Below are 16,192 nucleotides of genomic sequence, written 5' to 3'. Positions count from 1 at the left end.
CCCGTGTGCATCCACTTCCCCTGATCATCCCTCATGTGTATTTAGTCTCTGTGTTTCATACAGTCTGTGTCGCGTCGTCTGTGTTCCCACCCCCTGTGTTCCGTATTTCCAGCCATAGCCTTTCCTTAGTTTGTCCAGTTTAGGTTTCTGTTGAGCTACTACTCATATGCTGCCTTCACTCTGTTTTGTTCCTTTCATCAGCCATAATAAAAGGCTCGCTTTTGTTTAAATCCACTCCTGCATCCTCGCTTGTGTTCGCACCTGGGTCCACCATACACATTCCCGCACGGTCTGCCTCCGCAGACCGTGACATAACCTGTTTTTGAGTTTCTTTAGATTACTCTTAGATGTTATTATCCTTTGCCTTTTTTTTAGCTAATTAATGATTTAATGAGTGGGTGGGGGTAGTTTTTCACACAGGGCCAGGTAGGTTTGGATAACTTTTTTACTTAATAAATTAAATCATCATTTGAAACTGCATTTTGGTTTGGTTTGGTTTCTTTCACTGGATTCAGGCCAACCAACAGCAGGGGAACTGAGGGAGGTGAGAATAGAGCCAATGAGTTGAATCTGTTTTTCAATAGATTCGACACCACAGTGTCTGCTCCCACCCCCACAACCTCACCTGCAGTCAGCCTGGAATCCAGAGCCACACCACTGTGCCAGCCTCTCTCTTCACATGTTGCCTCCTGTGAGATTCCTGACACCCCTCCCCCACCCATCACCTTCACTCAATACCAGGTTGAGATGCAAATGAGGAGACTTCACTCAGGCAAGTCTGCTGGACCAGACGGAGTGAGTCCCCTTGTCCTCAAGACCTGTGCCCCCCAGCTGTGTGGAGTCTTTCATAAACTGTTTATGCTGAGTCTGAGTCTGCAGAGGGTCCCGGTGATGTGGAAGACATCATGCCTCGTCCCTGTACCAAAGACGCCACGTCCCAGTGGCCCCCAGGATTACAGGCCCGTGGCATTGACCTCCCACATCATGAAGACCCTGGAAAGGCTCATCCTGGACCAGCTGCGACCCATAGTAAGACCACACCTGGATCCCCTTCAGTTCGCTTATCAGCCTCGTCTCGGAACTGAGGACGCCATCATCTACCTGCTCAATCGTGTCTACACCCATCTGGACCAGCCGGCGAGCACTGTGAGGGTCATGTTTTTTGACTTTTCCAGTGCTTTCAACACCATCAGGCCGACCCTCCTGGGTGATAAGTTAGCAGCGATGCAGGTGGATGCTTCTCTGGTGTCCTGGATTGTTGATTACCTGACAGGAAGACCACAATATGTACGTCTCCCACAGTGTGTGTCTGACAAGGTGATCAGCAACACAGGGGCACCACAGGGGACTGTCCTCTCCCCCTTCCTCTTCACCCTCTACACCACAGACTTCAGCCACTGCACAGAGACCTGCCATCTTCAGAAGTTTTCTGATGACTCTGCGGTGGTTGGATGCATCAGCAGGGATGATGAGACAGAGTACCGGGCTGTGGTCGACTCCTTTGTCACGTGGTGTGAGCAGAATCATCTGCAGCTCAACGTGGCAAAGACCAAGGAACTGATCGTGGACTTCAGGAAGACCAGGAAACACTTGACCCCTGTTTCAATTCAGGGGGTCAGTGTTGACATTGTGGAGGACTATAAATACCTTGGAGTACACATTGACAATAAACTGGACTGGGCTAAAAACACCACAGCACTTTACAGGAAGGGCCAGAGTCGTCTCTATTTTTTGAGGCGACTGAGGTCCTTCAACATCTGCCAGAAAATGCTGAGGATTTTCTATGAGTCTGTTGTGGCCAGTGCGATCCTCTATGCTGTTGCATGCTGGGGGAGCAGGCTGAGGGTCGCAGATGCCAACAGACTTAATAAACTAATCCGTAAGGCCAGCAATGTTGTGGGGATGGAGCTGGACTCCCTCAAGGTGGTGTTGGAGAGGCGGATGCTGTCCAAGATAAAGACAATGTTGGATAACACCTCCCACCCACTCCATAACATCCTGGTCAGTCACAGGAGCTCGTTCAGTGAGAGACTGAGATTACCGAAAAGCACCACTGAACGACACAGGAAATCATTCCTGCCTGTGGCCATCTCCCTGTACAACGCATCCACTTAACACACTGTTTGCTGCTACAACTACACATGTTTCTTTTCCAACTATTTATTTATGAGTGACTTATGTATGTATGTATGTATATATATGTATATATTGTACTATTCTTAGTTAGTGTATTGTCTGTCTTGTCTTAATGTTGGTTTAAAATGGAGCACTGTAACAAAAAATAATTTCCCCCAGGGATCAATAAAGTATTCTGATTCTGATTTTGGTGATGAAGTGTGACAAATATGCACAATCCAGCCCCCTCAACCCACCCCCCAAAAAAAACCAAAACCCAAAACTGAGAAATCAGGAAGGCGCAAATACTTTTTCACAGCTGTGTAAATGTAGTTAGGTGGCCTAGGTGTCCAAATTTGTGTGGGACTGCTAAGTATTTTTACCTCTTGTTTCCCAAAAATTGAGAAAACGCCCCACATTTTCAAAGGTTATAGTTTTCCAAATATTTTAAAAATATTTTACCCAAAGAAGAAAAATACAGCTCAAAAGGGGATGAGTTAACAGCTTTAATAGCCATTCTATGAATACAAACTTTAGCTGTCATTTACAGCTAAAGTTTTCACTTATTAAATATAGTATTAGTCCTTCAAATGACTGATGACAGAGCTGTGTTAGATGTATCAACAGTTTAAACCTCTCATTATTGGGTAAGTTCCCAGTCCCTCATACAGGCATATTCCTTACCCCACACGTTTTAGTTATGAACTGGTCAACCTACAGTCAGTACAGTGCTCAAAAATACTCCTACTGTATGATAGTGCTACTGTAAAATTTTGGGGACAAAGTTCAAACAACATAAAAGTCATATTTTTACGTTTTTACATTTTTAAAGTGGAAAAGAAAAACGTTAAATACAACCATCTCCAGGTATGGCTGTGTTTAACTATTTACCTTCTCTATACAAGCCAATGCACCCACGAAAAACAACGCAAAACGTGTTAGCTACAACTGTAAAAGCCTGTGTGCCTGAACGTCACGTGCGAGAGTGCGAGCACGGTTTTAAAACTACAAGACCCACGATGCTTTGCAGCGAAACAGTCATTATCATCACATATCTTCAACATAAGGAAAAGCTTCCTCTTTGGAAGGGTTTTATTTGCTAACCTCGGGCAGAGGGTGACTCCTACTCAGAGTCAACATTTTGAGTCAATAGATAGTTCCTTCTCTCGTAAAGTATTGACTGTTAGGCAAATGTGCGCCATAAGTGACATAGTGCTAGCGTTGTAGCCTAGGAGCCTGCTCAGAGAGCGAGCTTCAGAGGCTAGTGCAAGCTAACGCTAGCAAAAGCTAGCTAAACTAAGACCGAATCCGTGAGATTATAACTGTATTCACCGAAAACATCAGGCGACGGGAGTAACCGTTGATGTTATATCTGCAGGAGATGTCAAGAAGCAGCAGCATAAGGTAAGCAGATAATTACTGGTGGTGTTACTGTGTGTCCTGAAAGACTGCTGATAGCTAGTTAAACTTGACAGCTAAGTTAGCGTTACGACTGGAGGGATTGAAAACATGTATGAAAGGTCTGCTTTTGCACAGTGACAGTGAGCTAAATGCACGCTTTTGTCTAAACGGGAGAAAAAAATGCTAGTCAGATGAGGTATCGGTAGCTGTGTCTTAATGCGCTGGCTTGTGAAACGTTATCACGTGAGTTGCCACAGCACAGGAAGCATATGTTAACCCCTCTGACGTGGATTTTTTTATTCTTCTGGTGGTGTTATTTTTGTTCTGTAGCGTTAAATTTTTGAATCGTTAAAACTGTCTCTGAAACTTTTCGTTCATTATTTTCAGTAGCGCACCTGCGGTCGACACGTAATCTATACTTGTTTAGACGTGTGATTTTCAGACTGTTCAGCCCTTGATTGTATGATAAGTTGATTAACCGGGCTCGTAGGGTTACAGTAAGGTGTAACCTGCACCGGTGATCCATTTAACCCTCCGTACAAATTCCCTGCACCCTTTTGATTAATGGACTCCTTGTATTGAATTTACTTCGCTGCCAAATACACAAAGGTGAAATACTGTTTTTTTAAAGTGTAATTAGTAAACCCTTTTAAATCCCACATCTGTTCCTGTTACTGAAGGAACAGTAACTCTGGGAGAACTGTTTTGTATTTGTCTTTTGTTAAGACAGTCAGTGCTGTTTCAGCTATGTGCAAATATGTACCTTTGACAGTGGTTTCAAATTTCCCTCCTGTAACTAGATAATGTGCACAGAGCTAGCAAAACATGAGCTACACCATCACCTTGCTTCTGCAGTGCTCCCAATTTTAGCCACAGTGAAAAATACCCTTCATATTTTAGCCCCTATCACTTTTTATCCGTCCTGGTTATTACTCCATTTATTACAGATTCTGAATACTTTTCTAGCACAATTAGAGACTGGTCTGCCAAGCTGACTGCATATCTCTTTCAATTAAAGCCCTCTTGGTTATAACCTCTAAAAGTGCTGATGTTGAACTAATGGTGTGCATTTTTAAATTCGGAGCTGGGTCACGGGGATCAGAAGAGCTTTGGTGCCAGTTTGCTAAGCTGTCTGTTTGCTAAATAAAAAGACTAATACCAAGGTACACCAAGGCTCTTTTACAAAATATTTTTAAGATTACTGAATGCCTTGCCTTCATAGTGTGGTTTGACAAAGACTGTTTAGAGACATGTATTTCTTCCATGCTAATATTACAAGTGCTGAGTGTTAAAATTAATTTGCAGTCAATATCCGGGAGTCGGTAATGTACTTGAGGCTTGACGCTGACTGAACCAAATCATGTGCTGTTTATCTCTTCCTCCTCTTCTTCTTGTGACAGCAAGTCTGTAGTGATGCTGCTGATGTGAAATTATAGGTTACGCACAAAGATGAGCAAATCCTTCTCATGGTTTCCCATGAATCTCACCTGGAGTGGGAGGGTTCTGTGAAAAGGGCAAGAAGAGGAAGGATAACACGTGGACTATAATCAAGAGTCATGAATCTCCATCAGGTCCTTACGGGAGCTGTCAACCCTGGAGACAACTGTTTCTCTGTAGGAAGCGTCAACAATGTGCCATTCACGGTAAGATATTTCAGACTCTGGAAGTATTTCCCCCCTCAGCAGTTTAGGAGCTTTGATTCATGGGGGGTGGCTAAACTGATTTGTCACAATAGCAGATTTCCTAGCAGATTCCTTTGAAACCTAATGTGCTAATGTACCGCACAAAGTTGTTTAATGGGCTTGGGACTTTGTTATGTATGAAAAACAGAAGCTGAAATACATGTGATCTCAAAGCTTAAAACTCTATTAGAGAATTACATAAATGTTCGCCACACTGGTGGCAACTTTGTAAATAAAATAAATGTAATTAAAAAACAACAACAATAATGAAAGTCTCTGCTGTATTATAGGCTTTCTGTGTCATTGTTTTATTATTTGTCAAAATGTTATTGTATGTTCTGCTGTCACCCAGCTCTGCCTCGAAGTAAGTAATAAACACCAACTAATCACCAGTATGTGAAAACCTGCCTGTACTGGTCATTCTGTGGTGTCATGAGTTTGTGAGGAGGCGGCCAAACCTTTGAGACCATGCAAAGAAGAATGTGATTGCAGTAGAGTCTGAACAGTGAAGAAAGGAGATTTAAGTTGATTAGAGTAATTAGATTACATTACGTTTTTTAATGCTCTAATTTTTCAGAGCATTGAGGGCTGAAATCAACTTCTTTTTTCCTTCAAGGGTAGGTTTTATTCAAAATGTAATTCCATCTCATGAGACTGGTATAAAAAAACAAAACAAAACAAAACCTTACTGATGGATTTTGTCTACCTGACCCCTTGACAGGTGAGTCAGAGTGCTAATTTCAGACACTGGCAACATGCTTTTCAGGAATGGATTAATCGGGGAGCCATTATTGTCCTTATGTCCTCTTGTGAAAGAGGAAAAGTCATAGTGAATCACAGTTCATGTGAGGAGCTCCTTTTGAGTGCCACAGAAATAGAGCATGGAATTCTAATCTTATCTGCTTGGACTTGAGGGCTGTCATATGATGGCATGTTTGATGCCTTGACAATAGCTCTGGGACAAGTGCAGTTCAAGTGACCCTTCATGCAATCCTGGCCGGATGAATCTTAGAGTTTTATGTTCATTTCTCTAACCCTCTCACTGTCTTGTCTCTTGATAGGCCTATGCATCAGGTTGTGACGTGGTGATTTTGGGCAGTGATTTTGAGCGACTGCAGATCATCCCAGGGGCCAAACATGGCAACATACAGGTCGGCTGTGTCGACTGCTCATTGCAGGGTGGACAGGTAAGACCAACGGTGTGGTGCTTTTATTCACTGGGGTCCTCAGGCTGACTTGTGCTTGAATGCGCAAGCGTGAGATCCCAATGATGTAACTAAAGCAAATCCCAGTGAAAATAAATGGAGCCAGATTTCAGTAAAAGATAAATGGTTTGCCACATAGAGTAATTATGTAAGACCATTAGACGATAACATATATTTATAGCTAGAGCAGGGTGATATGACCAAAAATATTTATCACGATATACATTTGAAAATTTGCGATAACGATATAACTGACGATATAATTGACACTAGACAAAATACTTTACAACTCCACAACTTTATTAGTGCAAAAAAAAAAAAAAACCCATCAATGTATTTTCACTTAAAGAAGCAGCTGTTTTTTATTTGCATTAAAGTTACATAAATATTTTACAGTGCAAATGCAAATTCCTTGCTGACAGTTTAACCAAAAGGCATTTCCAGTGGAAATTGGCCAACATATCCTCAGCATAACCATGTATAATATCCACAAAACTTAAAAAAAGGTTATACACACACACAATACAGTAATATTATGTTGAAGCACAGTAAGTATCACTCTGCGAGGTTCCTGCCTACGATAGCTGTAATGCCCCGACAATCCATCAAGCGGTGCGGCTTCGTAGCTTAGCAAAGTTGTACTAAAACATTTGACAGATTTTTGAGCGCCCTGTACCACATAAAATCGTTTCGAGGTCAGTAAACACAACCAGAATTCATACATAAGGCCCACAGGATCATAAGGGGCACTGTCGATTTTCAGAAAAATCAAAGGATTGATTTTAAGTGTGCCGTATTTTCCAAACAACACGTAATAACGACGGCGTGCTAGCACGCTCTACCAAAAATAGTGCTGTGTTGTGTATCTGACGGATGAAAGCTAAACCAGTTCCACACCACTGAAGTTGCAGCATTTTTACAAACCAATTCTGGTTCATCCGTTTCATTCAACGATCCACTTTCGCCCTTCTCATTCTCCATCGCCGCCATGCTTTTTCCGCCATGCGCATATGAAAACAAAGGCACGGTGCATGCGCATTTACTCATATTCTATCGCGATATTTCATTTTCTTATTATTGCCCAACATTATTACAGTGAACGGTATGATATGGCCCAGCCCTATTTATAGCTCATTAATTGTTTTAATTATATTTATTTTTCCACATAAAAATACCAAACACTTAGTTGCTTGAGCTTAGAAAATGTGCAGATTCAGTGCTTGTCTTTGTTGTATATCATTTTAGGGTATTCGTTTGTGCTCTGAATGGCTTTTTAAAAGTTTTGTTTTTTAGACAAATTAATTGAAAAATGGAGTTTAAATATATTTTAGTTCCAGCCTTGAATAAAGTTATAAGACATTATATTCATTCCAAACCCATAAACTGTCTTTTGGTTACATGGGACAAAGCAACGATCAACTATAAATTAGCTTTAATGTTTGAAAAAACATCTGACCCATAATTAAATTAAAAAGAAAAAAAGCAGAAGGTGCTAAACATTGCAGGGCCCCATGACATACCGTTTTCTTTTACTTTAATATAATGACCACACACGTGTGGTTGATTATATTGAGTGGTAAGCAAGTTCCACTTTGTGACTTGCTGTTTTTAGTTGTTTTGGTATATTAGCTGTTTTGCAGTGCAATTTATTAGCAATCTCTACTGCTGTCTTAAGTGTTGGCAGCTTATGCTTTCAGGAAAGTCACTTGCGGGCAACATCAATGGGCAGCTTAATGAACTCGAGCTTCCCATCATCAGCTCTAAGTGAAGTAAAAACCACCCAGTAAAGCTGGTGATTGTACAGCAAGTGCATTTGCTGTTGTCACTGACAAGTCCTTTAATGTGGGCACAAACAAAAGATCTTCTGTGATTGTAATTTGCATTTAAGAAAAAAAGATGTAGTTATTTAATGTAGTCTTTCTGTTCTGTTCTTAATTGCCTTTCCCATTTCATATGCAGAACAAAGACGATGAAAGATTTTCTTTTGCATTTGCTTTGATGGACCTAATTAAGGAAGTAGATAGTGATGTCATTGCAGTTGCAAAGTTCTTAGGAAAATGAGGAAATGCATAACGTTACTTAAAAAATTAAGTTTGCAATTTAAAGAATCTGACTGACGCTTGCCATTCTTTCTGAGCTTCATATCAGTTACTCTGCAGTCAGACCACAAATGTTTGGAGACTCATAGCAGGTGACCTCTGCGATTGCCTTATGATCAAAAGCGGTCAGCTAAAGATTGAAAGTGTTGCACGTTCAACATTTGGTTAATCAGTTAGTGGCCACAGCTGTTTATAATTGATTACCAAATGCAAAAAGTCACCAGGCAAGCATTGGTTGTTCCTACCTGCGAGAGCCATTTGGAGGTGGACCGCTGGAGATGGCCAATTTTTACTTGTGTGACTAAGCCATAACCATAAGTGGCTGCCATTAATATGTTGTCTTCTTTTATCTGAGTATTAAAGACAGTCAGTAGACTGATATTGACCAATATATCATCTCAAGTTTTCATCGTAAGAGTATGACTCTTCTATCAACTTTGGGCTCTGCTGACAATTTTACTTTAAAGGTTGTCCCTCGTGGATACTGTTTACTTGTCTCAGGCTGTATTTATTTATTTGTATATATATATATATATATATATATATATAATTTATTTATATTTACAAGATATTCACCCTGTACAGTGGCTTCTTTTCATGAATTTAAATTTGATTCTTCAGTAAAAAAAAAAAGGAAGAGGATAAAATAACACAGAATTTAGATTCTTTCTTAATACACTACACATTTCTTGTGTCTCTGGAAACAAAACTTGGCACATAATGGCAACAGTCATTATGCAGTCGAGTACTCACAGTTCTGCTTGTTGGTAAGTAGCATTGCTGCAAAAGGAGCCACAAAAGCAGCTTGCAACATCTGCATAAACCTGATAATAAAGATCATATAGCAGAATTCTAATGAACTGGGATTAGTTTTTAATTAGGGAGGGTGGTAGCCTTTTTTAAAAAAAGTGCAGGCAACACTGCAATAATTTAAATAAATATAAAACATTCTCAACCAGTCGTTCACTTCTTCCCTTGTGACCTTAAATCCAATCCGTTGGGCCAGAACTACCCACACACGCCTCCAGCATGGTCTAGCATCTGTTTAAGTATGCCAAGTTGGTCTGCTTGCCATTTCCACTTCATTGCCCTCTGCTCACTGTGATATTTGCAATGCTTTTAGTTTACATAGTACATCCTTTGTGCTCATACTTTAAGTGTTGTAGCACTTCATATCATTTTATGAGCTTTAGTAAGTTGTTCCTATTAAGGATATATTTTCCAAATACATTATTTTAAAGGCTAATTAGGTGTCTAGAGCATAAATATTACTACACTATTTTGAGAAATGTATGTCTACTTGCGATGAGAAATCAAATAAAGAAAGTCAGTATGGAGGTGGAGCAAGCGATCTCTACAAACATCATAAAGCAGTAAAAATAACTTTTTAAAAGCTGCATCCATCACAGTTAGCCCTGCAAATCTACTGTTCATCTCTTCTTGGTAAAGTTAATGGTTTCATGAGAGCCTTAAGATGTCTCTTGTAATATTCATAAATATTAGCATAATACCATCTTAAAGTCTCTGTTGGGGGTTTATGAAAATCAGACCAAAGAGTAGTCATCATTATAACCACAGAGAGGGAGACTTAATTTTTTCAACTCACATTTTCTTTCTTTTTGTCAGTCGCTCTACAGGCTCATGTTGAATTGACTGATTTATCCCCAGAACTTGATCTCAGCATAAATGTGTCTGCCTTTTAGAATTTAATTAAATTTGAACTGTGCTGCTTCTGCAGAACCTATATTTGTGCCCCAAAAAGCCTGTCTTATACTTTGAGCCATTGTGTAGTGTCCATGTGACTATGCTTGTGCATGTGATGACTTGTATGTCTGTGTACACACATTTAAACATGTGCATGTGACTCACCCCTTCACAGAATTCCCTCCCTGACAGTTGGCATATTATTTACCACATTAAAGACGCAGCTTGTATTATCGTTTGCTCAGTTAACATTATGACTCTTGGGTCCCATGGAAATTACTTGAAAATTTAGCCCTTACAAATTGATGAAATTGAGGTGTGAATAGAGTAGATAAGACTATATTCACTCATCACTGAGTTGTTATGACTTAAGGTATTTTTTATTTATTTATTTATTGGCCTGTTGTCAAGGTGTCTTCTCTCTTACTATGTAGATATGTCATGACTCATAAAGCAAGTTATAGTTGATTCTGATTAGGATCTATAAGTATTAGTATTTTTGATCTATATTACAAAGCATAAGTTTAAGCTTTCAAGAATTTTTTTGAATTACTTAAATTTGGATAACTAGGCTGATATGGAGGACAGTATATGTTTCTGTTTGCAGTGATACCTTTGTATTTGTTTTGTAGTATATCTAAAATGTCAACCTTTTTTTGCTGGCAGATTGCAGCTTCCTATGGAAGCATTGTGTGTGTCTTTGAGCCTGTTCAGCAACCAGATCAAAAAGACTCATCGTTGACCGTGAGTAGCCTGCACTTTCTTCCAGTCACAGTATAGTCATGCATGTTTTCAGGTCATCCAGAATGAATGAATGAAGCTTTTTCTGTGTGGCAAAACTCTCTTGATATTTGAAATGGAGCAGAATATTGTTCCTCTGTAACTACTTGCATAAATCATGCGATTATTGTCATGTTCACTGTTTTGGTTTCTGTTCTGTAGTCCGTAAAGACGTTTGCTTTGTCTGAGCTGTTGTTAGAGAAGTCAAAGAATAACCACAAGAAATGAGAAGAATTTACAACATCTTAAGTACAAACCGTATTTCGTTTATTGCAGAAGTACCCTGGTATTACAATGCTGTGTGTGTTGCCTGATTGCATGTGACTCAATTGAAAGTTCACTGTTAGCGCTTGTTAAAGCTTTATCTATAGTTCCACATGTACCATCGAAACAGGGAATTTATTTATTTCTGAGCTTATCTAAATAGGGAATTATTGCACAAAGTTTCAGCCAACATAATTGCCAAAACATGACATACTTGTTTTGAATTTTGCCTTTTTCTGTTTTTCCTGTACAGAAATTGAACTGCCAATGGCAGAAGACTGGTCAATTTGTATTACAGTCTATAGTACGGAACCTAGCATGGCACCCTACAGGTACTCTAACCATTGTTCTTTCTTAAAGTAACACAGACATATTAAGATAAACAGTTGTGATTTAAAAAGAAGTGTTGGGGTGGTACTACAGATCCGGCAAAATATAAATGTTTAATAATTTTTTTTAAACAGAAATTTGATGATATCTGTCCTGAAAGATCATATCTGTATATGTTTGTCTGTCCAGGTTGCACTCTCCTAACAGGCTCTAGCAGCCTGCAGTTGTGGTCTAATGTTGATGGAGTAAAGGATGAAGCTGATGAAAGGGGGCAGCCGGCAGAAATGACCATAAGAGACTGCCGTTCTGCCTGGAGGTGTATCTGGCAGAGCAAGTAAGAACAGAGTTTGTAAAATAGTCACAAACAAGACAGAGACTTTAAAATTAGGATTTTCATTTATCTTGTAAGCACCAAATAGACATTAAAATAAAATCAGCTAATGCACATTTTTCTGTAACATTATATTCAATACAAATCTGACTGCAGCAGGACATGCACTCAGTTATCTGATTGAGTGCATGTCCTGCTGCAATTTGTTTAAACCTATTTTATTTTGTCCTAAACATTACTTATTATATTGACATGGAGTGTTGAATATAATTTTCATTTTGTATCTCAAGGACTGCTTCTCCAGTCAATTTAATGAAGTTCTCTCCTGACGGTGAGTTCTTTGCCACAGCTGGTCAGGTAAGTTGTGTCCCTTTGTTACATCGCACTTAAAAACCGAACACTCTAGATTCATGTGAAATTAGTTGATAATAATTAACTTCTACCTTCTGGTGTCGTGTGTTTTTTGTTAGAACTACCTATGGTATCGCTTATATCCTTCATTGCCTCTTCTTTTCAGGATGATTGCCTAATAAAGGTTTGGTACAGCACCAGTAAGTGGAAGATGGGTGTTACCACACTCTTTACACCTCCAGACGCCAATGTGAGTGACCCGGGAGAGCTGGCCTTCTCCTTTATCTACCTGGCTCATCCCCGCTCTGTCACCAGTTTCTCCTGGAGGAAGACCAGCAAGTACATGCCACGGTACAGACACTGTTAATTTGTCATCTCCTAGCCTTTTCTAACTTCCTTTTCTTTAACTTCCTTTTCTTTGAAGGTTAGGTCAAAATGACCTAACCTTCCACAGCTGGGCAAAAGAAAAAAATGCCTAAGTTAACAAGCTGGTTGAAAGGTTGGTTGAAAAATATTAGGTCTTTATCTTCTTTACATTAGAGTAGAAAGCAGCTTGAGGTAACTTGTTGTGGACAGGTTTGATGTCTGTCTTTGTTTATTTAAAATATGTCACTACAGATGGTGTGGGTTGAATAAATTTGGCACATTCCAAATTGTTTCATAGCTTTATATAATATTGGTAATCGTATGTGACCTTCAGAGGGCTTCCACACAGGAGGGGAATTGCAGCAATCTGGTGCTCTTGTTGCAGGCGTCAAGCAGAAGAACCACACAATTACGTACACAATTAAATTTAAGAAAACTACACTGAACTTTGAAAAAGGAAAAACACAGTTGTCTTAATTAAAGAGATTTAACTGAACTTCAACTATAATTTAAGAATTAAATAAATAAATGTGAGCTGGCAAGGTGTCACAATGTGAATTTTTTTTATTAGAGGCAAAAGTAAGTGAAAATAAGGGGCAGAAATGCAAAACGAGAGCACAAATGTGAAATGGATTGAGACAAATAATCATTTCTGTCTCAGTTATCGTGATGTAATAATCATTGTAAGACAGAATTGTAATTGAAATTAAAATTCCATTAATTTTTTTTAAAAATCTCTCTCTTTTTCTCCCTCCTTTATCCTAACAGGGGCGCAGTGTGTAATGTGCTGCTCACCTGCTGTAAGGACAGTGTATGTCGGCTGTGGGCAGAGACGCTGTTGCCAGGTGACAGCCTCTTATCTGGTCACCATAAAAACCCTTCTTCTGGCCAACACAGTGAAACGCTTAAATCTTCTGCTGGCCTCTCAAAGAAAAACGGCTGCAATGGGAAGACACACGGACAAGCCTCACAAGAAGTAAGCCACAATGACTTTGACTTTCCTGCTTAAAATAAACACTCAGTATAATCAGCAGGACTTTGCTAACGTTAACACAGTCTAATTAAGCAATCCTGCATTTAACCTTTATTTTCAGTTTCAGCTGTATGACAGTGCAGAAAACAAGGCCTTTTTAGCAACACATCACTCAAAACACATGAAATGTAAAAATCTATACTATTTGCACACAGGCTCGAAATTAAAAATCAAACACAAAAATGCTATTTGTTGTTTCGATAAACAAAAAAATGCGCAATTACTTTAGTTTAATTGTTTTTTTTTATTTGGCAGGACCCTTTGCTCGTGATCAGTTTAAATATAGTTTACTAACACAAGTGAAACACGTGATTTTTATGGTGCTTTATTTGATTTGAAGAATTTCTCATTATACGCCTTTAAGTCTAGCATTGCATAGTAAGACTTGTATGTCAGTGTTTTATTTTTTCTTAAGTGATATTAATAATTAGGATAAACTGAATATTTAAAAGGACCTCACATCATTTTGTGTAAATAATTCTATCTTTATAACAGAGAACAAGCTATGAAATGATCATCAGCGTTGTTCATGACTTCCCTAGATACTCCCATATATGCACTTTATCAGGTGTTCAGATGTCATGCTTTCTTTCCTTTTTGCTTTGAAATGATAATCTGACAGAGTGTTACACTGGCTGCAGAAATTTCATTTCATTTCATCACACTGTTGCATCGGAAACGTTGTGCTTTTTGGGTATAACTTGTCCGTATCAGAAGTATTATTTGTAAAGCTGTATCGCTCTCTAGTTTGTATACAACATGCAAAAAGAAACAAGTTGTAATTTCCTGTGTAGTTGGAAATGGATGGTACAAATGATATGATTTGTGGTTTCCCCTTTTTTCTACAGAAATAATTTCCAAGCTTTTGTATTTTTATGTATTGCACAGTGATAATTTAAGGATGAGAGTAAAAGAACAAAGAGGCACTGAGAAATTTCAAAACAACTTTGAGAAGGTAGATGGAGAGCAACAGAGGTTTGGTATAGTTAAAAGGGAAAATTAAGGGTCTCAGACATGAAGGTTTTTGAAACTGTCTGCCTTTCTGTAATGTGTACGATACCTTAAAATTATACCTCTGACTTTTGATCAGTGTTTAATCTTTTTCAGTTCTCTGGCGCATGTTTGTGTTTGCAATACTGGTGTGTTCTGTTTTAAGTGACCCAGCTTGTTCGCAACATCCTAACCGACATTCATTTTATCTTTGGAAAGTTGTGGGTGTCACCAGTGCTTGAAAAGCTTGGGGCATATTAGTTTACAAAAAATGGATACGCAGAGTCTGTAAGACTGTAAGACGGTAGGGAATTATTCATTAGAAATCCCAGCAAATGTTCTTGCAAATCAGTGCAGTTAATTAAGCCCCAATATTCTGAATAAGTTGTTATTTGAGAACATCTGGAGGAGGCAAGGTTATGGGATTTCATTTAAAAGTATTTGTACCTGCTTTGTCATGTCTTTTTAATGGTGAGTTTACTTGTAGTCTTCATAAATCTCAAAACCTACAGGTTTACAGCTCATTTTATCTTACTCATTTTGCACCTGTGAGTCTAGATACAATCACATATTTGGTTAAAGAAACTCTGCTTTTAAATGATTGTTTGTCATCCTGTCAGACTTGTTTTCCATTGGGGCATTTAGCTGCAGTCTGCTGTGAGACACCAAATTACATAACCTGAATACCCAATAAACTTTAAAATTTCTTCTATACACGCTCTGTGACAGCCACTCCTCCATGTTGCCAGCTCCTGTTGCTCTGTTTTAAGACAAATTGGGCTCTTCACTTAAATGCAGTTTAAACATCAATACCAATAAATTAAAATCCCACCCTGAGGGGACCACCTGTTCACCAAAGTAGAGTAGCTTAGCACAGACTGGGATGAGAGCTGGAGAGGTTTGTAAGTCGACACAAGTTGATTAATTCACATCAACCTCCAAAAGACAAGCTCAACCTGTCTTTTCAGCCTGAAAAGGCAACAAGGAACAATGGTGTTTCATTTTTCTCTTTTTAATCTTATTTAAGTAGCTCCACATTTCTACAGGTTAATGTAATATTTTAGTGCCTCTTACATTTAGTATTATGCATTTGGATGGCACAGACGATGTCTGCAGTCATAAAATATTAAATTGACATTTGAGCAATACTTCATAATAATCATACTTGTTTTCTGCACAGCTGGATTTTCAAGAATCGCGGCACTATCGGGACATACCTCAGCTATCATGGACCAGCGGCCTGCCTCACCTTCAAAGTGGACACTGTAACCACAAGAAGAGCAGCAATAACATGCCCCATGCCAATGCTCTCTGCCACTTTCACATTGCTGCCAGCATCAACCCAGCCACAGGTTTGACTTGAACAGACTCTGAAACTACTTAATAATCCTGTTGATCCCCATCACTGGTATTTTGTTAAATACCAAAAGAAATCTCACAACATATTGAAGAACTAAAGCTTTAACATGACATAAAGTTCTTGATAAAGACGAATGAACTAAAGCACATCATTTGCTATTCCTGAACTGTACAGAGTACAT

General features: G+C 39.0%; 1 protein-coding gene across 6 annotated transcripts in view; it reads left to right on the top strand.

Annotated features, from left to right (window-relative positions):
- The first annotated feature begins 3,124 nt into the window (after positions 1 to 3,124).
- dmxl1 (Dmx like 1) overlaps positions 3,125 to 16,192 on the top strand; it is a 63,621-nt gene continuing 50,553 nt past the window's right edge. For 2 of the 6 annotated variants that reach the window (XM_086314804.1, XM_086314799.1), the window contains exons 1-10: positions 3,125 to 3,519; positions 4,917 to 5,159; positions 6,260 to 6,385; positions 10,873 to 10,950; positions 11,504 to 11,582; positions 11,770 to 11,914; positions 12,202 to 12,268; positions 12,429 to 12,613; positions 13,397 to 13,604; positions 15,832 to 16,003. In XM_086314804.1, the coding sequence (XP_086170930.1) occupies positions 5,073 to 5,159; positions 6,260 to 6,385; positions 10,873 to 10,950; positions 11,504 to 11,582; positions 11,770 to 11,914; positions 12,202 to 12,268; positions 12,429 to 12,613; positions 13,397 to 13,604; positions 15,832 to 16,003 (1,147 nt within the window). In that variant the 5' untranslated portion in view covers positions 3,125 to 3,519; positions 4,917 to 5,072. Of the gene's footprint in view, positions 3,520 to 3,741; positions 3,760 to 4,107; positions 4,126 to 4,916; positions 5,160 to 6,259; positions 6,386 to 10,872; positions 10,951 to 11,503; positions 11,583 to 11,769; positions 11,915 to 12,201; positions 12,269 to 12,428; positions 12,614 to 13,396; positions 13,605 to 15,831; positions 16,004 to 16,192 lie in introns of those variants that run through there. The other 4 variants (XM_086314803.1, XM_086314800.1, XM_086314802.1 and 1 more) reach the window with 4 other exon arrangements.

This window comes from Aulonocara sp. 'chitande type north' Nkhata Bay, linkage group LG12 (assembly GCF_057382095.1).
Source record: "Aulonocara sp. 'chitande type north' Nkhata Bay isolate Kocher_YH1m ecotype deep benthic linkage group LG12, A_spYH_male_GT1.1, whole genome shotgun sequence".
Lineage (NCBI taxonomy): Eukaryota > Metazoa > Chordata > Actinopteri > Cichliformes > Cichlidae > Aulonocara > Aulonocara sp. 'chitande type north' Nkhata Bay.
The sequence above is the reverse complement of the archived record's forward strand: the minus strand, read 5'-3'. Positions and strand labels throughout refer to the sequence as shown.